This window comes from Falco punctatus, assembly GCF_963210335.1.
Source record: "Falco punctatus genome assembly, chromosome: 6".
NCBI lineage: Eukaryota > Metazoa > Chordata > Aves > Falconiformes > Falconidae > Falco > Falco punctatus.
The window spans coordinates 36,888,494-36,915,514 of record NC_137585.1 but is presented as its reverse complement, the minus strand read 5'-3'; the positions used below and the strand labels follow the sequence as shown (position 1 = coordinate 36,915,514).

Here is a 27,021-nt window from a genome sequence, read left to right as displayed (position 1 = left end):
GAGGGGGCTTTTTGCCAGCTGGTGAGGGAGGTTGCGGGCTGGGAGACGTGCCCAGGCTGGGGGCGACCTATGGGTGGGCTGGGAAAGGGTGAGGGCTGAGGAGGTGACACTGTTGGTCTGGGGCACCATGCTGCTGGGCATGTTGTGCGGCTGGGGCATGCCAGGGGCTGCAGGGAATTTGGAAGCATATTTTGGAGAGAGGTAGTTTGAGGGCACGTTGCATGGGCAGGCAGGGGTAGGGCTTGGGCACTTGCTCTCCTCCTCCCTGGTGAAGACCCGCCCCAGGGCGAGCGCAGCAATCGTGAGCCCCAAGGGAGACGACACAGCTCGACAGACTGTATCTCCCTCTGCCACGGGCCCCGGGGCGCTGTGATTTCACACTCGGCAGCCCCTTTGCTGCTGCGCCATGCGGGAGCTGGGCTCTCACTCCCACTCCGCCATGTCCTCATCAGGAAAAGGTGCCTCTTCCTCCTCCTGCCTCTCCTCGCAGTGCTTCGACCTCCTGACCAGGTCCTGTGTCAAGTGCTCCGACTTGTTTAAGGACAACACAAGTAAGGGGACAAGGGTGGCTGGGGACTGAGCTCCTCGGGGCTGGGAGGTGGTGGGCCAAGTGGGCTGCAGGCACCCTGGGGGTGGGCAGGTGGAAGGTGCCTTCTCCTGCAGATGGCGGTGGAGGTGGCAGTAGAGGATGGAGAGTTGCCTTCACCTGGAGGAAGAGGAGAGAGGAAGAGGGCAGCAAGTTCCAGTGAGGGAAACATGGTACATGGTATGGGGAGAAGAGGGATGGTCCAGCCTGGTGCAGGGGTCACAGCCTGCCCCAGGGGTGACCATGGGAAGGGCAGGATGCCCTCATCTCCCATCAGCCAGGAATGGCAGTGCATGGGACAAGGGTCCCGTCAGGCAGGGGGATGGTTCGTTGTAGGTGGTCAGTGGGTAGCAGTGAAAAGCCACTCTCCTTCCCTGCTACTGCAGCCCTGAGGCTGGACAGACGGGCGGGTAATGCTGGCTGATGCCCTCCTTCCCCCACCCCAGCTCTCCCCCTCCTGACACTGCTGGTGTCTTGCCCCACAGCAGAGCCCAGCCACACAGCGCCCACCTCCGCCCTGGCACCCACCCTCCCCTCGGTGGACCTGCCCCGCACCCTCCTGATCTTCGGGGTCCCAGCAGCGGTGGGGTTCATCCTGACTCTGGCTGCCCTCTGGGGCTTCCTGGCCTGCAAGGTGGGGAAATGGAGGAGGAAGAGGAAGGCAGTGGACAAGGAGGCCGAAGGTAGGGGACTTCTTGCTCTCCTTGTCACAGCACCCTGAGGACCCAGGGCAAATGGGAACTCTTGCCACTGGCTCCCCTGAGGCACATCCCTGTCGAGGCCAGCTCTTACGCTCAACATGGGCTCCACTGGCACCCCAAGACGTTTTGGAGTGGCAGAGCCATCCCCTGAGTGACAGCATCCCTGTCCCCTGGGAACCCACGCCTGCACATGACTGCCAGTGTGACCCTGTTGAACCATCCTTCTCCCTTTGTAGCTCTCCCTGTGCCTTTGCTTGCTTAAAGCACCTGCTGGCACCATCCCCTCTTCACGGGAGATGCGCACAGAGCACTGGTAAGGAACCTCTCCCTCTGCCCTGCTAGCTGGAGGGCCATGGCTGGAGCAGGGGTTGCGGGGGCAGCAGTGGACATCTAGGGGTGGCTCTAGAGGAAGCCTCTCCCTGCGGCACTGCAAATGGGGGTCCCGTGCTGGCCACCCAGCTTGCTATTCCTGCTTGTGATGCCAGGCATCCTGAGGCAAGTGCCCCAAAGACTCCAACAGTGTCAAGGCCAGCCCCATCGGCAGGGCATCAAAGCACCGCGCAAGGTCATCCCCAAAGGCATCAAACATAGGGTTGGGGGGTGGGGACAGGGCTGAGCCTTTCCTGGCAGGATATTTCCACAGGGGTGAGGCCATGGTGTCCCATGACGGCCCATCTTGTTGGGTCATCATCCAGAGGCTAGGTGGCCGTTTCCTTCCCCAGGGACCCTTGCCCTGGTGCTGACTCAATCCTGACCACTCTTCTCAGAAATGGTCTTGCCTGGCTTCACTCCTCCCCACGCCCAGGCAGGGGGGATGGCTCCTCCGTACCTCCACGAGGGGTCACCCTGGGGGATACTGGCACCTGCCACCACCCCACTGCCCAGGTGGGAACCCTTGGTGGCACTGGGTCCAGGAGCTGCCAGTCCTCATGCCCTGGCTTGACCACATGCCACTGGTGGTGTTGGCTGGGTGACTCAGACCAAGGGGGACATTACCCGGGGCTTTTCTGCTAAAGTGAGTGTGGCTGCAACAGCCCGTGATGCACACGCCTAGGAAAAGTACCAAGAATGAATAAGAAGGGAGAAATGCAGTGGCAATTGGCATCCAGCCATGATGGAGAGCACCAAAGACACCCCTCGGCTACTTCCCTGCCACATGCCCTGGTCCTTGTCCCTACTGTCTCCCCAGGCTGCACCCCAGAAAGCCCACCACTGAGGCACTAGATGTGTGGAAAGTGGCAGGAGGCTTGGGGCTGGCAGCACACGCCTGTGTTTGAAGCATGTAAACAAGTCTATTTTTAAGTGGGAGGCGGTCTGGGAGGGAGAGCCACCAAGGGCTGGGCTGCTCTGCTACAAGAAGGGTTTAGTGAGAGGGCTCAAAGTGCAAGTCCAAGTTTCTGCCTTTCCCTATTGGGTTTTTTTTATGGGAGTGGGGTGGGGGTGGGGTGGGGGTGGGCAAAACCCATCAGCTGTAAGCAGGAGCAGCTCTGCAGCAAAAGAGGTGCAGTGGGGACCTTGCAGGCTCCTCCTGCTCAGCTCTATCTTCCCCCTAGTGTGTCACCAGGGATGCGACCCTCTCCCTGAGACCCTCTTGGACCCACTCCTGTGCGCTCTGTAAACCCCTTTTCTTGCCCCATCCCAGAAAACATGGACATCACCAGCCCCCTGCCCAGCCTGGGCTGCCAGGACCCTGTCGTGCTGGAGGGAGATGCCACCCTGACCCCAGTCCCATGCCCACATCTCAATGGAGGTCTGAAGATGCCGGGGCCACCTGGTAAAGCTGGGGCAAAGCGGAGGCCGTGTTGCCGGGGTGATGCCGACGGTGACATCGTCCTGCTTTCCACTGTGTACACCCAGCACGATGAGCGCAACCACGGCTTCCCACTGCCTGCCACTGAGCTGGGGTCCACAGCCCTGGTCACCACCAAAACCACCCAGAACTGTGCTGGAGAGGAGAGAGCCTGAGGGTGCGGGGAGCCGGGCTGGAGGACTCCGGCTGCTCCCTGCAGACACCCAGAGCCTGACCCCCAGGCAGGCGAAGCCTTGCACAGATGTGAGCTGTCTGAGGACCGGGTTTTGCCTCGAGCAAGATCAGCCTTCTGAGAGGACTGCCCTTTTCCACTTTCCTGTTTGTGCCAAGTCCCAAGTTACCTCTGTAAGCCCTGGAAGAAGCCAAAGTGGATCACAGTGAGTTATGCCGAACTGCTGACAGCTGCCATGGCCGTACTGTTGGGAGGAGGCAGAGGAGATGCGGACAGTGAGGACGGACCATGTCGGGGGCTGCTGTGCCATTTGCAAGGCTGCCATTGTGCCAGGATGGGTCTTCTGCTGGATGGGTGATTGCTGGGAACATGTGGCTGAAATAGTAGAGAGAGAGGAAAGGAAGATGGAGAGGGAAGCAGGGAGTTACATTAGGACCAAATCCTACACCGCTGCCATTAGCTTGATTTTTGCTACTGACCTCAATAAAAGGAGGCTTGGGGCCATACGGAGCAAGGCCCATCCAGCATCTGCTCCATTCACAGTATTGCCCCACTTGCCCCCCCTCTCCCACCATAATGTCCAGGTCTCTCCTCCCTCTGTGTGCTCTCATACAGTGGCAGGCGTCCACCAGCAGTGCTCATGGGGATCCCCTCTGCAGCTGGGTACCCCCGGGGTGAGAAACAAGCTCCCAAGGAGGGAGCAAGGGAGGGAACAGGGGAGAAAGATCTGTCTTTTGCTCTGAGCTACGATCACTGAAGTCAGGGAGGACCAGAGGCAGGCAATAGAAACTGCTGCTCTAGAGGAGCTCCAAGAGCTTGTCATTACCGCCCCAGACAACTGTCACTTCAGCTCACTGTGGCTGCAGAAATACTATGTGTCACTTGGGATGGATGTTTCCTCACCAGGCAAAACCAGGAATGATACAAGCATAGGCAGGATGACTTAATTTATGTGAGAGTCTTCAAGGCTTTGCCTGTGTACCAGAGCTGGCTGGCATTGCTGGTCCAAGGCATTTTTCTGTAATGGTCTTGTTCACTGGCCCACAAGTGGCTTTACTGAGTGGGAAGGGCTCTACTTCGGAAATGAACTCATTAGTGTAGGATTGCTGTTCCCAAGTAATTACAGCAGCTGATCCCCCTAGCTGAACAGAGCCAGGCCAATGGATTGAGTGAGAAACCCTGGTGGCCCTGGAGCGGGTGGTTAGGCAATTAGAAGTGCGTCGGGGGAAGGTATTTGCATGAAGCGCCATGTCAGCAGCAGCCCAGGTCTGGTTTTCCTTCGGTGAGGTGGCTTCCTCACCTGAGAGGCTTTGGGGACTGAGCAGAGGTGGCCAAGCAGGGTGTGGGAGCACTGCTGCCAAGTGCCAATGGGCCACCCAGGGCCACAGCTCACGGTAGGGTCACCTGGTGGCACTTTGCAGAGGGGATGTCCCCCTGATGGCGCCCCCCTACCCAAGCCTGAACTCTCTTTTGGGGCTGCAGGACCAGGCACTACTATTGAAGGGTGACACTTCCTCTTCTCCCCTGCCTGTAGCACTGGAGCCAGATTCATGATATCCATCCCATAAGGACGACCACAGGCACTGTCACAGGTGCCAAGGCCCATATTCCTCACCACAACTCCTTTCCCAGGCCTAAGCAGGCTGGCAGAGGTGAGCCTTCATCCGGCTGAGGATGTCCCAGGATGGGATGGGTCCTGTCTCAGCCTTGGATGGTGGAGGGGTTGGTCCATGTGCCCGGTGACTGTCTCCTGGGGTTCCAGGCATGTGTCATTCACTAGCAGGGGCTGTGAAGGCTCCAGTGCTGAGCTGCCAGTTATCCACAGCAGCCATGCTGGCCATCGCAGGAGGCGTATCCCTGCAGCACGAATCAGGCATCTCCTCATCCCCATGCTCCTTACCCAGCCCTGTGAAGTGACTTCGAGCAATCTTTGTGCATCCAGACTGGGGAAATGAGCTAAAGCCAGGCCAAGAGACGTTTTGGCACTGGAAGGACTGCTCATGGGACGCAGAGCAACCTCCTTCATGAGAGACAAGGATGAGAGGGAAATGGAGCAGGATTGTCAGGAGCATCTCCTGCTTCCCGCCTGGTGACTGCTGCAGCTCAGCTCTGTGGATGCGCTGCCCACCCCAGCTGGTGTGGCAATTTGTAAAAGAAAGTCCCATACAAATCCTGATGAAAAAGCTCCTCCTGCTGCCCAGGTAAGGGCTTCTGCTCTCATTTCTGCTAGAGCTTCAGCCAGGCGTCTCCTCTATGGGTTGCTGCCAGCATCTGCAGTTTGCAGAAGAGGCATTTCAATCCACATTGGATTCCTCAGCCAGCAAGTGCCCCTCGGATCTCTTCTCTGTTATATGGCACGTGGGGTGTCTTCCCTGCATCCTGCCTGCCCAGCTGCTAGCCGTGGTGGGGCAGTGCTCCCCTCCTGCCCAGCCTGCCTGCCTGGACCTGGGAGGGATTTGCAACCCCTTCTGTATCTGCTTCTCCATCCTTATGTACAGGACAGAGGGCTGTCTGTTTTGTCTGCATGGAGAGCAGAAGGGACAGAGGTGAAAAATATGGTTGTAAAAATTAAAGAATAAAGTGAACCCATTGCCAATGCATGCTCAGGGGTCTGTATGGGGGTGCCCATTCCTCTGGCTTCAGGGGTTTCCAGCATGGTGGTCCCAGAGGTACAGCAGGACCTTGAGCTGAGGGGCTCCCTCTGCACCAGCTTCACTAGCGCATCCCCTGCTCACGACCACCTGCATGGCTGGGAATCAGCCAGGCCTGGCCACCTCCAAACCCCCATGGCCACGCCGGGAGCTGGCTGACAGGACAAGGAGCGGGGCAAGTGGTTTTGGGGGGGCGGATGTTGCCTGTCTTTCACTTTCCACAGCAGTTTCTCACTTCCCCCTGCGAGGCAGGAGCTGTGCTTCCTCCCTGGCCTGGCGCCCGCCCTGCTGCCTTCACAAGTGCCTAGAAAGGCTGGCGAGGCCGGGCTTACCTGGCTGCAGGGGTGCGGGATTTTGGAGGCAGCCAGGGGAAAGTCTGAGGACACCCCAGGGCAGGAGGAAGGAGCCAAGGCTAAAACCCTCACTGCAAAACCACCTCAGGCATATCCCTAGTCATTTCAACCCCACCAGCTCCACTATGATGGAGGTCATGGGGGTATTTGAGCTCCTGCAAGTCCCACCAATGATGCTGGTGGTAACAGATGGAAGCCTTGGTGTTCCTAGGGACTGGGGGGTGGTATTGATCCCTGGTCCTAGAGACAGGAGCCAGCTGGCCAACAGAGCATGGCAGCGCAGGGAGGAGAGGCACTTTGGCCAGGGGTCTTCTTCTGTAGCCACTGGTCACATCTGCCAAACCCTTCTCAACCCCACAGGTCCCCCAGCCTCCAAAGTTCTCAGCTTTCCTCTGCCAGCCTCCCCACCTGGGTCCTTCTCCCTCACTTTCTCCTCCCATTGTCAGTTCACCCACTTCATTCTCCTGACAGCACCCATGGGCCCAGCTACTCCAGCCCAAAGCACCCCCACAGACCCCCACAGGCCCAGCCTGCCCCTCCATGGGCTTTCTCTGGGTGCTGGACCTTGATAGCAGGCAGGGCAGGCAGGGTAAGGTGGGAAGCATTTTACCCCATACTCCGATGGTCAACGTCCAACAGGGATGCCCACCTCCGGGTACAGCCGCCAGCCCCTCCACTTGCTGCAAGGAGACTGGGGCTGGGTGGCCACCCCATCACTGCTTGTGGGGCACGGACCTCATCCTGCCCCACGGAGCCTTCCCCACCACGCACTTCCCAGTGCCAGCCATGGCAGAGGGACACGTGGGTGCTCCTGCAGTCCCCAGGGGACACCCGTGGGGGGCCGTGGGTGAAGAAAAGCAGCCAGCGGGCCCGGGGCACCTGCCACGAGGTGGCACTGACACCGCATGCTGGCCCGCATGGCTGCGGTGCAGCCGGGCAGCTGCATGGGAGGGTGAATGCCCAAATGCAGCAAGGGGAGCCAGGGAGGGCCAGGCAAGCTGGTGGCCCGTCCTGCTTTGGCCAGACAGAAGGGTGACAGCTGAGCCTGACTCCATCCAGCCATGCAGCCCATCACCATGGACTCCAGGCTGCCCTACTGGTGGGTCTGGATGTGGGGCCCATCACCATGGCCTCTGGACTGCCCAGGAGAAATGGTCATTGTTGGCCAGGCCTCTGCTGTAGGCAGAGCAGGCACAGAGTGGTGGGACAGCCAGAGGCACAGTGGGTTGCAGCAAGCTGCTTCTCCTTCCCCCAGCAGCACCGAACACCTCTACCATTGTCCTGCTCCCATCCAGTAGTGTCAGGCCTCCCTGGGGACTCCCTGGGACTCGGACCTGCCAGCAGGTCCCTTCCCCATCCCCTCCCTGCCAGCCTCTACTAAGAAAGAAATTACAGTACTACCCACCAAGCTCCCCAGCTGGAAAAGGCCCCGGGATGGGGAGAAGAGGCCACCAGGCCCCCTCCGAGAGGCTGTTGGGGGACCACAGCCTTCCTGATGCTGCTCATCAGCATCCCTCCCTAATCGCTACTCACTGCCTAATGACAGTAATTAGGAAAAGTGAAGCTGCCTGGGGACTGGAAGCGCTGACAGAGTTGGGGGAGCCAGATGGTGTTCGCACTTAAGGAAAGATAAAAAAGAAAAAAAGAAAAAAATACCACTCAGCTTTGATCAGCCTTGCTTTCCTTCGCTTACTGTCAGAATCACTTTGGTCCATGGGCACGCCAGGGAGATGTGGCACCGGCCACCTTCTCCCCACCATCTCCAGGTGTTTTAGGGTGATGGGGGAGTGGTGGGAGGGGGCATGGTGCCTGCCCAGGCACCTGGTGTGGAGGGGGTTTCCTTACTGCCTTTGTGGGCCAATGCTCTCCCTGGGGGCCGCCCCCGCTGCTCCCTGCTTTGCTGGCCGTGCTTAGCAAGAGGTTTCCCAGAGGGATAAGATGGGGGGGCACAGCCAAAAACCATCTGAGGGGCTGCGGTGAGTGGGCAGCAGCTCCCCTGGCAGAAGGAGCTGGCCAAGGGACAGCCCCACAGTTTCCCCAGCACCACAGAGCAAGGCCACCGCGCTGGTGTTTGCAGGGGAGCACCCAAAACCTGACCTCAGAGACCAAAGCAGCTGGACAAGGACTGTAATGCTCTCAGCTTCACCTCCCTGGGGAAACCCCACCCGCAGCCAAATCCCTCCAAACCCTCTCACCCAGCCCCTTCCCCAAACTCCAGAGAGATGCCACCTGCCTCCAGAGCCACCTGCCAGGCTGCGGGTGCAGCTGGGGCTAGGGGGTAAGGGGGTACCGACAGACAGGGTGCGAGGGATATCCCCCTCCTGTCCCCAGCGGCTGCCCCCAGTGCTCTTAGGATGCCCAGGCCTTTGTCACCTATCGTGCCTCAGGGATGCCGGCACAGGGACACACCAGGCAGGGAGGCTGCTCAGCCTCATGAAGGAGGATGCTCAGCCCCATGCCACAGCCTCAGCCTGGCCCCGCTCAGGGGATGCTCAAAGAGGAGGCCCCAAGGCAAGCACGCAGCAAACCTACACTTCCCCTGGGCTTTGGGGGGTGACTTCCCCCGTTTCCCACAGCAAGTGGGGTCATTTTAAACCCAGTCTTCATCACAGTCCCAGCCAGTGAAGGGAAGAGCCTCGTCAAGCAACACAAACCCTGTCTGACACCTGAAATGGTTGGCCCTGACAGGCAGATTGTGCGGGGAGAGCCTCTGCCCTCCTTTTGAGGTGCTGCTGTGACAGGGACTGACCCCCTCTGCCTTGCCAAGGACACCTCCAAGGGATGCAGGGCTCTCCTCCTGCAGGGAGGCTGGCTGCCCCATCCTGCCGTTCCCGAAGGGCTGTGGAAGTGAACATGGGATGTGAAAGACCCCCAAAAATGAGGGTCCATTTTTGGGCCCCCCCAAAAGGGATCAGCCAGGTGGCAAGGTGGCTGAGCTAGGGCACATGGCACAGCCTGCCCTGCTACAAGCCGGTGTTGTATCCTCCCCTCTTTAACTCACTTTATGTTATTTCCCTTTTTTTCCCTTTTTTCTGAGCGTGGGGCTGTGCTGGGAGCCCAGGGTACAGCTGGAGGGGTGCAGAGGGAGAGGAGTCACCGACAGCAGGGTGCCGTGGGGGTGAGGCCCCATGTCCTTCATCCGTCGACTCCAGTGTCAGCTGCCTGCAGATCGCTGGCTGCTGGCGGGAGCTATTCTGAGCCCGGATCAATGGGCAAGTGCAGGGGTTTGGGTGACAGCCATGGGAAACATGTTGGGTGAAGAAGGGCTGTGGGCAGGGAAAAGCAGGTGGGAATTTTCAGGAAATTCCCCCATCCTTCTCCCCCACCTCACACCCCCACCACCACCCCACCCCCCAACCCCCCCCCCCCCCTTTCCCCCCCCAGGTCTTGAAAGGTTTCAATGATGCAGATGTCTTTCTCATTTCCTTCCCTACAAGGGTTGCAGTCTGACTGGGTCCTGCTACCCAGATGCTGCTCCTTGATCTGAGAAGTGCCGGTATTTCGCAGAATGGCGAAACTCCAGGATGAAGGCACCTGCAGCCAAATGTTGTGGCTGAGACCAAGCTCAGGATGGCAATTTAAATAGGGGTTATGGTGAGGATGACACGCAAAAAAGCATCACATTCCTTGACCAAAAATAATTGTCATTCTTATTCTTTGACAATAATAATATTTCTGGTAAGGCTATTAATTCCTTTGCAAAGTTAAGGTAATTTCAGAGCAGGTGCTTCAAGTGCAGCATGGGTAAAATCACACATATTTTGATAATTTTTCAAATTTTTTTGATTCTGTTTTCCCTAGCTAAGATGTTTGCCTTTTCTGTGAGCATTCCCAAGGGTGTCTGTCAAGGACCACAGCCCTCTCTGAGGGGGCCCAGTCTCCTTCCCTGGAGAAGGTCAGGGGCAAAGGATGTGCGCAGCGGGGATGGCTGTGGCTGGTCACCCTTGCTGGCCTCTCATGGCCACTATTGCCCTCCCCTGAGGGTGGTCCTGGCTTATTTGCAGTGGGAGATGCTGAAAGTATTTCCCGTTCCAAATGAGAAAGAGCATTGTTTTGACACTGGGCAATCCTGTTGTGGAGGGTCAGAAAGGGCTGGAGCAGTAGGTTGGGATGGGGGGGAAGGAAAGACCCATCACCCCCCTCCCAAGCCCCCCACAGATCCCTCCAGCCCTGCCCCCTCAATCCTCAATCCCCTCCTGACAAATTCCTTCCTGTCTCTGCTCCCCAACCTCACTGCTAATATCAAAATTAAATCTATAAATGCTGTTGGGGTGACACATATCACAGCATATTCCCAGTAAAGTCTCTCTGGGTTTCTGGTTTGCTATTCAGCTCCTCAATTATTTATCTCAGCAAGGAAACAGGGAAACAAACTCAACGAAGCAAACTTTGTGCCCTGTAGTGACACCGTGAGTTATTAAAAAAAATAATAAAAAATCCCCAATGAGTCATTTAAGATGTATTTAATCAGCTCTAACCATAGAGGCAATAGTCATGACTAGCTGCTTACTGCCAGCATTGGCTGGGGAGGGCCAGTGGCAGGGCTGAATCCGGATTCCTCTGTGGCATTTCCCAATGGGGATATTTGTGGGGAGTCCTGCTGGTGAAGGGTAAACCCGGAATGTCCTCCTTTACAGTTTAGAATGGTTGGAGTGTAATTGTAAACTCCCCGTAACAAGGAAGATGTCTGAGGTGGGAGAATGCAGGGATGTAGGGGATGTGAGAGGTTATAGAGACTGTAGTGGGATGCAGGGGATGGAAGGATGCAGGGGATTCAGGGGGTGCCAAGGGGTGCAGAGGGATGGGGGGGATGCAGAAAATGCAGTGGATGCAGGGATGCAGATGGAGGGGATTGGGGGGATGCAGGGGATACAGGGGATGTGTGGGGGATGCCCATGTGCATGGGCACATTGTGCCAAGGGGCTGCTGAGAGCCCTTTGCAGGGACTTGGAAAGCAGTGGGGTGTGTGCCAGGCCAGTTCCTCAGGAGCCCTGCTGACCTGTCCCCAGCACTCCCCTGCCCACCTGAACCCCATCCCAGCTCTGATGCTGAATGGCCATGGGGGTAGCAGTGAAAGGCCCCCCTAAACGCCAGCTCCCCATGACCGTGCATCCACCACAACCAACTGGGCACTGACCCCCTGCTCAGGAGAGACCACCCTGCCCCTGGGACTCACTTTCTGTGAGAATCCCCTGCCCCTGCAACCTGCTGCCTCTTGCACCTCTCTGCTCCCTCAGCTGCAGGGACCCGCTGGGACACATCCTGTGTCCCTGCTCCCAACCCAGGGAGGGGCAGTGGCGATGCAGGAGATGGCTAAAGGCTGCGCAGGGAGTGTGTACAGCCCAGTATGGGTGGGCTCCAGTAGAGAGAAACTGGGGCAGAACTGCTGGCCTGGGGGTTGTTAAGAGCAGCTTATCTTTAGCTCATCCCTTGCTTTCAGCCCAAATCCAGAGCCATCCGCAGCTAAAATGCTTGTGCCTAAATTGTGATGTCCTTTGAACTCAGGTTTATGTGCACCGCAGTGGGGGAAGTGCTGAAACTGTCTTGTTTCAAGGGATGCTCTGATCCGTCCTGCTGTCCCCGCTGAGGGCACCCACAAAGCCCGAGCAACAGGGTGGGTCCATGCAGAGCCCTGCAGCTCCCCAGCTCTGCCCTTCCCAGCCCTCCCACCTCTCCAGTCCTCTGCCCCGGAGCCACAGAATGCTCACTTGGGCAGCACTTAACCCCTCGATCTGCCACCCCTGGAGCTGGGAGCAGCCAGCAAGCTGCTCTCCTCGCATGCCGCCGGCACACCGGGCTCCGCTTCAGCTTGAATGCTGGGAAAAGCAAAGGGCATAATTTTAGGAGAAGCGTGTGAAATGTGTTCTGGCAGATCAGCCGAAGAGCTCTCCAGCGAAAGGAAAGCATTAACATTTGCAAAAGGTCCTTGCAACAAAGCAAAAAATTCCCAGTAGGCAAATCCAATGTGAGGTTGTACAAGCCACAGGATGCAGACAGGAGTGGGACAGGTGCACTGGTTTGGGAATGGTCCAGGAGTGTCCCAGGAAGGAAAGGTCCCTGGGCAGGAGTGTTACACAGGTGGGATGAAATGGTGGAGGCAATTGGAGGCTGGAGGAACCGCGGGCTCCTGACTGGGATCGACAGTGTGCAGAGGTGCAAGGGGATGGGTTTAGAGCTGGTTGGGACAGGATCTCCCCTGGGCCTGAGCTCCTTTTCTCTGCCAGCCCCTCTCCCCTACGTGATGGATTCAGAGAGAAAGGAGGGGGAAAAAAACCCTGAAGCCTGCAGCCTGTGACTCATCCTTACTATATTTGCACTTATTATTAGAAAGATGAAAATATAGTCAGAGCTGGAATTACAGATTTAGTAAGCAGGACTGCCTATTTCAGCATATACTGCTTCTCCCAATAACTCTAACGCTCCAGGAGACCAACTTACACCCTCACTAGCATCAAGGCATTGTCCTACACCGTCTGCTTATATACATCTGGGCGGATATATTAAACGAGCAAGTCCTTCAAGGATGGCAACATTTGGGTTCCTGGTGGTGCTGCTCAGCACACCGTGCAACCGACCAGCACCCGTAAACCTCTGCCTCAACATTCAGCCTCCTGCTAACACTCACCCAGATTTTGGAGATATATTGGTCCATGAAAGCTGTAGGCAGGAGAGACTTGTTTGCTCTCTGCTTTACAAACCTCCTCCATCCTTGGCAGGGAGCCTGTGCCAAGGGGGAAGAGGGAGAAACCTCGAGCTTGCCGGCTCCTTGCTGTAACTCACCCCTTTTCCCAAGCCCCCGGCTTCTTGTGGACAAATTGTTAACAAATCCCACAAGGGCTGAGTGCCGACTTCTTGAACCCAGGTGTCTCAGAAACCATGCCCGGCCCTATGCCAGCTCTCGTCCTTGTGCCTGGCCAGTGAGCTCTGCACCCCCCAGAGAGCGAAAGTGGCTGATGTCTCCCTGCGACAAGGCTCTGCACTACCCCATGTGAGGAGACCTTCTGCCATCCGTGAGCCTGGGCAGCCTGCCTGAAGGCCACAGCATCCTCCTGCACTGGTTTTTCCACCCCCCTGGACTGCTGGCTGTGGTCAAGTGGCCGGGGTATGTGCTGCAGCCTCCTTGCTTGATTCAAGATCTTTTGGTTTGCTAAGAAACCAGGATCATTGTGGCTGCCTGCGAAAGATGTTTTCCAAGGTTTAATAAAGCAGCAGCCAGTGTGTGACCTGCAGAAGAGCAAACAAACTACCAGGTGCCAAGTCCGGCTGCTGGTCTCCAGCATCATGCTTGCAAAGCCTCAGTGTGCTGAGCCTGCTCGAGTGCAAAAGCTCTCAGGTATGCCAGCATGGAGGGGCTGGCAAGGCAACACCAGAACCCTGCCACCAACCTGGAAATTTGGGTGGGTTTTCCCATGAGAAGACAACATTGTGTCTGGAGCAGCTCAGGCCAGGGAGATGAGCATGGCCTCAGGGTCAATCCCTCCAGCCACCACAGCCCACGAAGGGATGTGACCCCAGCAGGTCACACTGCAGCAACACAGACACTTTGGCAGCAGTGCAGTGACCCGTGTGGCTGAGGCTTGTGGGGTACATGTCCTTGCATGATGCTTTTCTCCTTTGCTGGCAGTAAGGGAGAGCCATTGCTTTTGGGGGGGATTTTCTGATTGCTTTGGTGCCAAGGAGGGAAAGGGAGGGTTCCAGGGAGCCAGCTCTTGGGATCATGTATGGCAGGAGGATCTAAGCAGAGGAGCCCTGATGTCACCATGTTTGCTGTGAGAGACACTGGGGGACTCCACCTTTGGGATTGCAAAATACTGGGTGACCCCAACTGTTCACTGGAGAGTTGATGGCACCCCTATTTCTGTCCCGGCCTCCTAGGGAACATGTTGGAGGTATTTTTATCCTCCTGCCGGCTCCCTTAGTCACCGGTGCTTGCTTTAAGTGGGTCAAGAGGGAATAAAGATGCTGCAGCCCTTGGTCCCTCACTCCCTATCTTGGAGCACTTTTATCAGCAGCACTGACTCGCCTTGCTCTCACACTCCGTCCCAGCCAAGTGCTGCCATGGACCCGGAGACCCAGGAGAGATCTCCCCTGCTGGGGCAGTGGTAGCTGCAATTACCTTCTCATTAAAAGCCTGGTGACGAATCAGCCCCGCTATAGAGGTGCCACGTGTCAGGACAACAAGGGTCTCTCTTGGGAGGATGGGGAGGAAGGTGGCCGCCCTTATGGGGACAGAGGCAGTGTGCTGGGGCAAATGGTTGCATGGGGGAAAGGGGCAGCAGAAAACTGCATCCAAATACATGAGCACAAGGTGGTAGGGTTGGCTCTAGGGCACTGGGGGCAGGTATGGCCCCTCTGAGCCATTTTGGGAAGGGGATGATGTGCACCATGAGAGCCCACGAGATTTGCATCCACTACCAGTGAGGCTGCAGAGCAGATGTAACACACTGCAACAGTGTTTGACATCAACAGCCCCCAAACGATGGTGGTCTTCCCAGGGCATGGTGCCACTCACTGCCGTGAGTCCCAGTGCACTCTGCCACACGCATCTGTGCACCTTGTGACTGTGGTGCCAGCACCACGTTTCATGGACTTGCGTTTGGTGACCACCCCTGGGAACCGCAGGAAACATCGGAGGGTTTGGAGCCAGGGCTCTGCCTGAGCTCCTGCCCCTGCCCCGGCCGGCTTCAGCCCCACTGCCCTGGCACAACTTGGCTGGCTCTGCAAGCGGTGCATTGCTGTTCCAGTGGTGATGCTAGCTGGTCACAGCGTCAGGACATGTTAAAGGGTTTGCTCATGAAGGGTGGCAATGGAGCCTCACATCTGCCTGCATCTGGTGCTTTGAGGCAGCAGTTTCCGCTGTGGTCACTTCTGTGGCTGACACTCAGTTTGGAGGGGACAGAGCTAGCTCCCAAGGTGACCTCAAGAGATAAGCATGGGGTGAGTTGCAGCACCCAGGGGAGATTTGGGCCTAATCCTTGTGACATTTTACACCCAGAGAGAGAAAAAAACATCAGGAGACAAGCTGGGTGCAGGGGATGCGATGGCTGACAGAACCAGGCAGTCGTCTCCATCATATTTAAGGGAGTTCGTTTTCCTCCTGTCTCCTCAGATCTGTCCTCCCGCTCTGCTTGCACGGAGCCACGCTGCACAGCTGCCCCGGGGAACAATTGAGGGGAGGGGGACCAGCTCGTTGTGAGACATCCTGGAGAGGAGCCACAGCTCCAGGCACACCGTGCAGGTGGGGATGCGTTCCCCAGTGTGAGCCAGATGGAGAGTGGGGGGCCAGCAGCCTGCTGGAGACCCCCACCATGGGCAGGGGGAGTGGGATGGGTGTCAGCAGCCTGTCTTTCCCACTTGGGTGGGAAAGCATCTTTGCTGCAGGAGGAGACTGCAAAGTCCTCCCAGCCATCCCATGGGGCCCTGGCACAGTGCCATCCTCGGGCACCTTGAGGCGGGAGCCAGGCCTGTGGAAAGCCAAAAGCTGGCATAAAGATGGTGAGTCTAAAAGAAAGAAAAGGAAAAAAGCGAAGTCTTAGGACTTATCTTATTTCATCTGCAGCTCCTGAGCCTTCAGGCTACATTCATTTTACCTTTGCAAGACTTTGTGAGCAGGAGGACTAGAAGCATATGTCTTGCTAATGAAGGCAGAGCCCACAGGCACTTATGTGTGTGGGGAACCTGGCAGGGCTTTTGGGGCTCCAGACCCTTCGATTTCTAAAGCCACTGAGCTCCCTCATATGGACAGGGAGGGGGAAGTGGCACAAGAGCAGCCGTTGATGGCAGCACGGCTTGCAGAGGCATCCATCCCCTGAGGCAAAGCTGGTGCAATGGGGAAATGTCTCTGGCGATGATGTGGAAGACGGAAGACGGCAGAAGGGCCACTCAGGTGTTGCTAATTGTTAAGACTGAGCCTTTTTTGTCTTTGCAATTCGGCTGCTTGGCAAGGCATGACATTTCCCCACTGCCACCATCCCAGCTGCCCCTTCTCCCACCGGCCTGCCGCCTGCTGAGGGCGGGCTGGTGGTGGCCGCTGTCACCATGCAGCCAGCAAACAGGGCTGAAAGACAACCTGGAAATGTGAGCTAAGCATCTAAATATGAGCTCAATGCTAAAACATTCCCTGACCCTCCGAAGAGCCCTCTGGTACCAGCCATCTCTGATGCACACACCACTTCCCTGCTGCAGGATGGTGCAAGTGTCTGGTGTTTTCTCCTTCACCTAAAGCACTGGAAATAATTTAGCTAGAGCAGCCCCAAGCAGCCAACCCTCCCCATGAAATGGGGGCTCCAGCCTTCATTCAAGAGGGTAAAACTGGGGCAAGAGAGCTCCCACATTTCTAAATGCTTAATGCCTTGTGTCCTCCATGCCTTCCAAAATCAGGGGCCCAAAGGTCTTATCTCAGGCTTCTAATCACCAAGAGAGCAGGAATCGTGCCTGTGGTAACACGGCAGCTCTGGGGCACACCAGGGAGTGGTTTTCTGAGCCAGCTTTGCTCTGCCCCAGGGTCCAGTTCCCCCTCCCCATGGCCCAGGCAAGACCCTGACAAAGGGACCCTCTTGGCCAAGCTCCTCTCCCAGGACCCAGCTCAGTATGCAGCCTCCTCTTCCCCAGCAGTGCCAGGGTCAGCTGTTCCATCCTTAAAAAGGATGGTGGCCGGGAGTTTTTACACCTAGTTTGGACCTGACCCAGGACTGCTGGGTTCTCTGTGCTGCTGGCAGTAGAAGGGAAACTCACTGCTGGTGTACGCCAAGTGCTTATTTTTCTCCTTGCTTTTGCAATTACCTCTGCTGGTTGTGACAAATATTGGCAAGCTTTAAAAATTAGCAGGGCAGCCACCCTGCATTTAAGCCCATCACCAGCCAGGTTATGAGCATCATCATGCTCTGCCCACAAAAGGCCAGCAGCTCATGCTGAGAAACAACATGGAGGGCAGAAAGCAAAGGGCAAGACAAATGGCAGCACCAGCAGGCGACTGCACAGGCTGGTCATGGGCTCTCGCCCCAAGATGAACGTCCATCAGTGAGAGCCCCATTTGGGGGGATGACTGGGACATCTCTCTCTGCAGCAACTATCAGACTGTGAACTAGTCCTCCAAGAGGAGTGACATCTGCCCTGCACAGGGCCTGGGAGGCACGAACACAGCTGTCCCCACCAGGCTGCACCCCTTCCTTGCCCGCAGTACGTGAGCCAGCACACAGGAGGCTTCACCGTCCCATCCACCCACACCCTGCCGTCGCGCTCGGGAGGCTGCAGAAGTGAGAGCAGACCTGTCACATCCTCCGCCCTGAGCCCATTCTGCTGCTTTTGGCATGTTTTTAATGCTGCTTGGCTTGGTCCAGCCTGACATGCTCCTATAGCTATATATGTCTCTCTGCCTGGATTTTCAGGTTTTCTCCTGTTCTTCTTAATTTAGTCCTGTTCCTCCCATTGCACATTTTCCTTCTTACCTTGTCTTTTGTGGAGCTGCAGGCAGTTACTGAGCCCCTTGTCCAGCCTTGACACTTTACAAACCTCACGTAAATCTTCAGAAACAATTTGTTGGGAGTCAGTATCTAGCCGTTTTTTCCTTCCCTTCTTTTCCCCAAGATTATCCACAAATCCCTGTATCCCTGGTGCCAGGAGCTTCTGCTGTCATCTGTACTCTGGTACCTTGCATCCCTGGGGTAGGTGTACCCACCTGATGCCCTTCCGTTTGTCTCAAAGCTGCTCACTAATCTGCTGTCCTCTTACCTATAGACTGTACCAAGCCATGCCAGCCTTCCCCCTTCCTCACATTATAAGGGATTTTTTTTATCCCCAGGAATATTTGCTTAAGCTAAATCTCACCCTGCCAGCTTGTAATGGCCTTTTGCTCTATGCAGTGGCTGACACGTGTCAAGGGATGGCCCATTGCCCCCTGACAAGACAGGGAGGCAGGAGGGATGTGAGATCTCCAAGGTGCAGAGACAACGCAGCCCCAATACCAAAGCTCTTCTGCTGTCATTAGAGATGGTGGCAACACTAGCAGCAAACAAATTGCATTTCAAAATTAGTTTCAGAAAGGTACAATGACTATTTTGCATTTTCCTGGGCTGCACTGCTGAGGAGTGGGACCGAGCGGGTGGCTGAGTCTCGACAGAAGAGTCTTTACACTCCTGGTTATTGCAAGTGATGAGCACTTACTTGGGTTCAAAGGAAGCCCAGACTAGCTCAGGAAGGAGATACTCTTTGAGAGGTACCAAGGCCAAGAAGCAACCCCTGGGTCAGGAGTCCTCCAGCTCCAGGTGGCTGGAGGCAAGGAGATGGCTTGGGAAAAGTCTCATTAAGCACTTGCCCTCCTACTGGCTCCTCAGCATCTCCATTTGGTCACTGTCAGAGATGCTTCCTGGGGCTCGACAACCTCTTGCTCCTTCTGAGGGGCTCAAAGTCACAAGGGCTTTGGCTGGTGTCCCTGGGTGACAAACATAGGACTGGTTTCACCCAGAGCCCTGCTGCTGGTGGCATCTGCCCTATCCCTGGTCTGGTATTTGGGAGATGGAATGAAAATGTCATATCCAGTGGGAGCACCAAGGTGACTCCTGGTTGCTGCAGCAAGGCTCCTGCTGGCATGGCACAGGGACGGTTCCTACAGGATGGAAGCAGCACACTTGATTTTTAGTCTCCCAAAAGATAGAGGCTTATTGCACAGTGAAATGTCACCAGGTTAATGACAGGAGACCTGAAGGAAATCCCTGATGCTAATAGCATTAGCATCTGCAGCAGATCTCACTCACAAAGACGGATCATGCCAAAACAAAACTGGCTCGAGAGCCCATAGGCTCCCAGTGGGCAAGGGAGCTCTGCCCACAGCCAGCCCTGACAGCAAAGCCCTCTTCCTCCTCTCTAATCCGGGGAAAAGAGACATCAAAGGGCAAGCACATCCATCCTGGGACTGCTCTTGGGAAACCAAGGATGAGCACATGGTCCACTGCTGGAGAGGGGAAGAGGCAGCTTGGCACATGTCAGTACCCAGGAAGGGTGGCCAGAGGAAGGTGATGGTCCCAAAGGCAGCATGCTGCTCCGTGCGGAGGTGGTGCATGTGGGTGGCATGTCCGCACCTCTGTGTTTTCTTTACCTTCTTGCTCACCCTCATCCTCTGCCATGCAAAAAGCAAGTCTGATCTACTGAGGGCCCCCTCCCCTTCCCATATTAGTTAAGGACCTCTCCTGCCAGCTTCTGCTCACGAGCCTTCCCCAATGACTGCCCAAAGCTCCTTTTTCTCAGCACACACCCCTGATTGCTTTTTCACCCCTTTGCATCTCAAGCAAGGGCAGGAGCAGGAAGTCTGGGACCAGCCTTTGCTGGAAAAGGGTTATGTGAGAAGAGGGGAGTGCTGAGCCCCTCCCCTGCTGGAGGAGCCCATCCCCCTGGCGTGGGGCAGAACAGAGGGAGGAGGTGGATGGACTCCTCCTGCCGATGTCCCACTAGCTACCCTCTGTTTCCACACTGAAATGCTGTCCTTGTCGAAGAAAAGATTTCATTTGCTTGCTGGGAGATTTGCAAGCACTGGGCAGCCCTGTTCGGCTGCCCGCCGGCTGCCCTGGCCAGCCTCCCCGACACACGGGCAGATCTGCTGCTCCAGCCATTCTGGCCACTCCCTGGGGCTCTCCCAGCCACAGCATGTCCACCCAATCCCTCCCTGAGATGACCACCAGCACAGAGCCATGCAGCACATGCCTGCACCCCTCTGCCGTACACTGACACACGCGTGCACCACTGCACCAGGTGCTTATATGCATGTGCATGCCCACACACATGCAGCCCCCCCCACGTATTTACACACATAGACATGCACCTGCGTGCACCCCCTACATGCATGTGCAACCACAACCCCTGCCATACACTCAGACACACACATCCCATGCACACACACATTTACATGGCTGTGTCCCATTCCATACACCCTATTCCCTGTGCTCATCGGCACTTAGACCCTGCTACAACCGCACACGCAGTTATACCCACCTGGCCCAGACCAGAGCAGGGGTGACAAGCCCCCGTACATCCCCTGGTGCCTGGGGATGAGGAGGGGCAGCTGGTTTGCGTGGAGGCATCCCACTGTGCCGGCCATGCAGTGCTGCCTCACAGGCTCTAAGCTGAGCGTCCCATGGCACCTGAGCGTACCTGGCAGCCGGCTGGCGCCTGTGCCAGAGCCTGAGCTTGGCACGGCCGCCCTTCCCGAGGAGAGGCTCTGCCTGCTGCTGCCGGTCTGCTGCCGGGATGGCACACCACACGCTGCTCCCAGCCATATGGCCTCCTCCTGCCGACTCTGCCTCAGCCACCGGAACAGGTGCCCTAAATCCACACACACACCCCGCTCCCCACCCCCCACAAACACCAAGAGCTCACTCTACTGCCACTGCCATCCCGGGCCCTGAAGCATGGGGGGGAATTGTTGGGTCCCTTTTGCTGCCACAGCCTGTTTTTTATTGCTCCATAGTTGGCAAAAGCATCCGGGGCTGGCCCTGCTGTCTCCTGTCTGTTCTGCAGCAGACCACCCTTCACACACAGTGGCTTCCCCCAGCCCTGGGTATGCCCTGCATGGGGACAGCTGCTTTCTCATCTTTTCTCCATTTGGGTGCATTTTTGCCCTAAATGATTGCAGTTTGAATCAGCGCCTTGCATGAGGAGTGGTCGGGGGTAGGAGCGGCCAGGGGCTGGGAGGGGCAGCACAGCCAGGGATGCTGCAGCACTGCCGGGTGAGCTGGGCTGTGCACCACCACCTCCAGGTGTGCTTATATGGCTTTTTAATGCTTGAAAAAGCTGGTGGAAACTTGATTTAAACAGGAAAGCAGAGGATGGTGGGGGTCCCCCCAGGATAGTGGCAGGGACCGGCCCCGCACAAGCCCAGCATTGGAGGGAGGTTTGGGGCTGGGCTGTTCTTGCTCCGCTCACAGGCACCGGTGAGGGGACAGCTTGGGGTCCAACTTCCCACCAGCCACCCCAAAGCTCAGATGAGTGTAAAGGGGGCTGCAAAGACCCCACACCCATCCACAACACAATCTGCAGGCCACGTCAGCAAAGGCCCTGGGACCAGAGAGCTGCTGGGTACTGAGTGCCTGCACAGGGGGTGCATTTACCAGCTCAGCCCCCGCCACCAGCACAGTCTCCGGGATTAATCCTAACTGCAAAGTCCATACACAGCCAGCCCTGACAGGATCCTGGGGGTCGCAGTCAGTGCTTGGAGGCCTCTGCAGCTGCATCTGGGGGCATGGCTGCTCTTTAACAGTGGCAGCTGGGGGAACTCGGGCTGCCAGCCCAGATCATGCTTGCCCATACTGCGGCATAAATTAAAAATAAACCCTTGCTTTGAGCTGATTTTCTCCTGATTCCTCTGGATGTCATTTGGGTTTGAATCCAACCACCTTTGGGAAGCTGGGAGCTTGCAAATCTTGACTTTTGAATGTTTGCAATTATGATTGTAATGGTAAAGGCACATATGCTTGTGTTCTCTATAAGCCATTATGAGGCACAGTTGCTCTTTTACAGCCGTTTTACAGCCAGAGCATCAAGCGCAGGCAGGGGAATAAAATCCTTGTGCACATTGGGCTGGAAATAAGGTGGCTGGGGGCTGCTCCATGCTCTGCCACTGCATCCCTGTGCAGCCCCACCCAGTGCATTGAACTTTGCCCTGTTCTAGCTCTCCATCACCACCATCAGAAGCTCAAGAGCTCCTTTGGGTTCCCTCATCCGTTGAGCCCATGGGGGTGTGTAGAGGGGAACAAAACCTTACTGTGTGTTAGCCCAGCACCTGACCTTGGGGATCCCTCATGCCAGTCCTAGGTCTGGGAAAACCAAGGACTTCCCAGAAGAACGCTGATGGCCAAAGAAAATTCCCCCATAGTGAAGACAAATGCAAGGAGAGCCTCTTCCCCAGCTCTACCCTTGGCTGAAACAGCACCAGCTTCAGTAGCTGAAGTTTTGGAGGGGAGCAGGTCTCCTGGGGGATGGCAGGAAGTGCTGGAGATGCCAGTGCCCCATGTACCCCCAGGGACTGTGACAGGAGCTCTGCCTCTCCTCTGCCTCCAGGCAGGAGATAGCATCACAGTGCGTGCTGGAAGCTCTTCCTGACAGCCTTCCTTCGCCTTCAGCTCTTCTCAGCTGACAATGTCGAACGTTAGCTGCTGATTTGCAAGCTGCAAAACCCGCTCCACAGCGCTCTGCGGCAGGAGGTGCTGGCTGGCAGGAGCCCTCCTGTCCTGGCACAGCCCTTCGACATGGGGCATTCACCCCACGGCAGCATCCTTTCCTCTGTTCACCCCTCAGCCCAGAGGCCAGCTTGATCCTGCACGGCAAAAATCACTTTTTGGGGCAAATGTCTCGGATTCTCTGGCTCTAGAAGGGGATTCCTGGGTAGCTTAGGGGCTCCAACCACCTGCTGCTGGCTTTCCCCAGGAGCTGATTGCACCCCAAAGCCTCCCATGCTCAGGGAGTCTCCCAGGGCTTTGCTTTGCATTGGTGATACAGTGATGGCTCTCTCCTCCTCTTCAGCCAGGGGCTCTGCGTGGCTTGCACCGCTGCGATCGGCAGGGATCTGGTTCTGTCAGGCTCTCTGGCTGTGACAGAGAGGATCTCCTCCAGATCGCCATGCCCTGCCAGAAACAATCTGTTTATAGTGTCAGCGCTCAGTGTATCCTTCCCTGCTTGGTGCTGAACCGCCCATATCCTATTTCTGCAGGCACAGAGACACCCTTCTGTAGTCTGGGTGGCATTGTCACTGCAGGGGATATTTCCATGACATCCTTCAAGGCTGGTGGCCAAAGACTAGCAGAGCTCCTCTCCCAAATTCCCATCCCCAGAACTGCCCGCGGATGTTGCAAGCACGTCCTTTGCTTTTTCTCTGGAGGTCCCTGCTGACCTGAATTTTCCTACGGGTCCTGCTGCTGATTCCTGGGGATGTGAGAAGCGTGGGTGCCAGGGTACAGGATTCCCCTCACACAGCCCCCTCCTTTGTGGGATGCAGCTAGTGGCTGGGGCACTTATTTGAGGAAGACAAGCTGGTGGCTCAGGTTGCCTGCAGCCCCTGGTGCCAGCACCATGTGGAGCCAGCCCCTGCCAGGTCCTGCCTTGCACACTGGGGACTTGCAGGGGACATGCTCCTCCATGCCATGCCCTTGGGTTTGGTTTCCTTCTGGGTTGATGCATGCAGCTAATGTCTGTGAGTGGCTCTCCCTCCCTCCCTCTCGCTCCCAGAGACCCTTTAAATCAGCTGCTTCACACTCAGTGAACATCCTCTCCCCTTTAAAACCATCCCCTTTCTCTCAGGTCATGCCAGGCAACCATTTTCCAGCAAACTCCCCGATTTTGGCCAGTTTTTTGCTTTGCCTGCTAACAGCCTGCTAAACCCTCTGGGCCCCCGGGGCAGCTATGCTCACATACGTCGGCAGCTATTGCCAGGCGCCTGGGAAATCATTACTGGCATTACCTGGCCGGCTGGCAAACTTTGCTTGTGCAGCTGTTCTCAAGGCCAACATTGATGTGGGTTATTAGTGCTAACGACCCCCATGTCTGTAACTTCCAGCCAATGGGGCTTTTCATCAGAGAGCCCCTCTGAGATTAGGGGAAAGCATGGCTTTTGGAGACGCATGCTTTTCTTCCACCTCACTGGCTTTTTATCTCTTTTGGGAAGCTCTGGAGGCTACAAGCTACCTTACCTAATGGATCTCTATCAGGTTGTGGCACTGGGGGCCGATCGGACATGTCCCAGGCTCCAGCTGCTCTCTTTATCCGTTTTCCATGTCTTTGGCTTTTGCCAGCCTCCAGATGGGAAGCGGTCGGGGGGCTGCAGGGCCCAGGCTTGGTGACTGGGGAGAGGGTACTTTATCCTCTAAATCCCTCCTGCAGCAAAACATGGTAGCATTTCATACTCACTGGAGGGGGGAGTTGTTTGTGCAAAGCTCTGGCCTGAAACATCCTTTCACCATGATGCACGGGGAGGAGGATGGTGGTGCATTTCTTCCCCCTGTGCAGCACATGGTGCATCTCTCTCCTACCCAAGCCACTCACAACAGCCAGCTCCAGCCTCACACACCCACGGGAAGCTGCCCAAGTCTGTAACCAGGGTGATTGTCTGCAGGAGCTCTGTCATTATGAGACCCTCAGCCTGCCACCTGTGGTGGGGCAGGTAAGGGATACGTCCTGAGGACAGGCTGGTCCATGGGGCCTCAGCATTGGCCCAAAGGAGGCACCTGTCAGAGGGAGAAGAGCCTCCCCAATCCATTTAATCCCACCTCCATCATTACAATGTCTTTTTGCATCACTGCTTGCTTGGGGGCTGGGGTCTCCCATGCCAGCCCTGTGCAGCCCAGAGGCAGCCCTGTCCCCCAGGTTAGGGTACCAACAGGACAAGGCAGGATGAGGCAGTACCCAGCCTCTCTCTCCTAGAGCACGGAGGCAATGATTTGCCCAAGGAGCTAGTGATGCTGAATTTGCTGTCTTTCCCTGGGGCAGGATGCAGGAATGTCTGGATGCTGCATCCACAGCTCCCACGTGTTGCTGCCCCTCATTCCGGGTCACCCTTGTCCCAGGCTGCATAACATGCCAGTGCTGGGCAAGGGGATCGATGGCACCTCTGTTTCCCCCACCCTGCCTTTGCCACAACAGCCCCAGAGCAGGGAAAGCAAACCCACGCTTCTGGGAAGAGGACCTGGCAGTGAGGAGTAACACCACTTTCATGGGCAGCACCAGCCAGAGAACAGAGCAGTGGGTGCGTATCACTCAGAGAGGCCCAGACTTTGAAGCACAAACACGGGGCCCACCAGTGCCTTGCTAAAAATCTTCACAGGTCTGGGAACGATGCCTTTCTGAGGGTGCCTCCGTAGCCCCCCACTTCACCCGTCCTGCAGCCCCCCCGTGCACAGCTCCCCTTGGGGGGATGCTTTGATACTCACCCAGGGCTGGGGCTGCTGCTCTTCCCCCATCCCGGCGTGGCCCCCAGCCGCGGGGCTGCAGGAGGGCACCCCACCGCCCCAGGGGCTGCGCCCTCCAGCACACACCCCGCCGGCACCCCAAAGTGCCAGCCTGGCGCCCCGCCGCTCCCGCCCGGGAGAGCGGGGGTCTGGCAGCGGGGGTGGGGGGTGCTCAGGGGGCAGCGTGGGGGCGGGTGCCACGCGTGCCCGGCCGCCCGCGGCGGCAGTCCGACGGGGAGGGCGGGCGTCCTGCCGCCCGGTGGCGGCGGGGAGCCTGGCAGAGGACTCGGTGAAGGACCTTCTCCGGTTTCCTCGGGAGGCTGTCAGGCGGCGGGGGAGCCGAGCCCCCCGCGCCTCGCTGGCCGCGCCGGCTCCCTCCCCCCGCCCTCCCCCTCCTCCTCCTCCTCCTCCCGCTCCTCCCGCCCCGGTGCGAAGGGCTTTCGCTGCTTTTCCCCGCTCGTTCCTCCCTCTCCCCTCCGCGGAGCGCGGTGCCGGGAGGCGCGGGTAGAGGCGCGGGGATGGGTCGGCCACCGGCCCCCAGCCCGCCCGCCCGCCGCCGCCGCCGCCCGCCGCCGCGCCCCCTCCCCGGCCGGCGGGAGAGGGCGGCTCTCCCCCGCCGCCCGCCGCGCCTCCCGCTCTGAATTGCTGCCCGTCGGCCGGCCTGGGCAGAGGCGGGGAGGGGGTACGTCCCCTCGCACTTTCCCCCCGCCCCCACTTCTTTCCCCCCCCCTTTTTTTTTGCCTTCCCCCCCATCACCCCCACCGCCAGCCCATTTCTCCTCCACGGGGGCTCTTCGGCGGCCATGCGGCCGGTCCCGGGCGAGCGGCTTTAACTCGCCCCCTCGCCCGGATGGCCCCCCGGAGCCGCGGGCGGATGGAGCTGAGCTACGTCGTGGGTATCTGCTGCCTGGTGCTGCTGGAACCGGGCCGGGTGTGGAGCGGCGAGCCCAGCACCGGGGGGCCCGGTGAGAGCGGGAACGGCAGCCAGGCACCGGCGGCGGAGACCGCGGCTCCCGCGCCCACCAGGGCAGCACCGCCGGGCGGGGACCGCTGCCGCGGTTACTACGACGTGATGGGGCAGTGGGACCCGCCGTTCAACTGCAACGCCGGCATCTACCAGTACTGCTGCGGGACCTGCGGGTACCGCTTCTGCTGCCAGTTCAAGCCCGGGCGGCTGGACCAGAGCGGCTGCTCCAACTACGACACCCCCAACTGGGTCAACACGGGCCAGCCACCCACCCGGGTGGACGAGACCCCCGAGGACCCCACTCGTGACAAGACCAACATGATCGTCTACATCATCTGCGGCGTGGTGGCCATCATGGTGCTGGTGGGCATCTTCACCAAGCTGGGCCTGGAGAAGGCACAGGGTCCCCAGACAGAGATGACCGTCTCCAGGTAAAGGGGTCCAGTCCCCCCACCCACCCCACTCAACTCCCCCATGGGTGGCAGCCCAAGTCCCTAGCCCCTTGTGTAGGCTTAACCCTGGCTTCACCCTGGGGCTGCCAGGAGGGTGAGGTGACACCCAAACCCCCCATCCCGGCATGCTGAGACACCACGGGGGTGGGTTGGCTGCAGCCCCCCCAGCCTGTCCCAGCGTGGAGGGCTGCTAGCTAGGACAGCCTCCACGAGAAGGGGTGATCCTGTCACCTCTCAAAATGACCTGCTCTGTCCCTTGAGGAGGCCTGTCCCTGGCTCAGGAGAGCTATCCCCATCGGCCAGTGGGGTGGGTGACATGTGAGCTATAGGACATGGCTTTTCCCCTGCTCCCACCCGCAAACCAAGCTGTGGTTCCCGATATGTGGAGAAGGCAAGAGCAGGTC

General features: G+C 57.7%; 2 protein-coding genes across 3 annotated transcripts in view; both read left to right on the top strand.

Moving 5' to 3' along the window:
• The first annotated feature begins 292 nt into the window (after positions 1-292).
• Positions 293-5,865, top strand: TNFRSF13C (TNF receptor superfamily member 13C). 2 transcript variants are annotated; one of them, XM_080393070.1, is made up of 3 exons: positions 293-551; positions 1,075-1,269; positions 2,930-5,865. In XM_080393070.1, exons 1-3 carry the CDS (start codon positions 407-409, stop codon positions 3,250-3,252), a joined length of 663 nt encoding a protein of 220 aa, XP_080249196.1. In that variant the 5' UTR covers positions 293-406; the 3' UTR covers positions 3,253-5,865. The 2 variants fall into 2 exon arrangements, with proteins under 2 accessions (XP_080249196.1, XP_080249195.1); XM_080393069.1 differs by having other exon boundaries at positions 300-551; positions 1,072-1,269.
• Positions 5,866-5,960: 95 nt separating this feature from the next.
• SHISA8 (shisa family member 8) overlaps positions 5,961-27,021 on the top strand; it is a 32,984-nt gene continuing 11,923 nt past the window's right edge. Inside the window, exon 1 of the mRNA XM_080393053.1 lies at positions 5,961-26,596. Within this exon, the coding sequence (XP_080249179.1) occupies positions 26,049-26,596 (548 nt within the window). The 5' untranslated portion in view covers positions 5,961-26,048. The remainder of the gene's footprint in view (positions 26,597-27,021) is intronic.

What these genes read in the sequence shown, in the direction of transcription:
- TNFRSF13C (XM_080393069.1), top strand. Translation starts at nt 407, where the DNA reads ATGCGGGAGCTGGGCTCTCACTCCCACTCCGCCATGTCCTCATCAGGA. An exon ending in CTTGTTTAAGGACAACACAA is followed by an intron (nt 552 to 1,071) that starts GTAAGGGGACAA and finishes CTTGCCCCACAG; the next exon opens with CAGAGCCCAGCCACACAGCG. An exon ending in AGTGGACAAGGAGGCCGAAG is followed by an intron (nt 1,270 to 2,929) that starts GTAGGGGACTTC and finishes GCCCCATCCCAG; the next exon opens with AAAACATGGACATCACCAGC.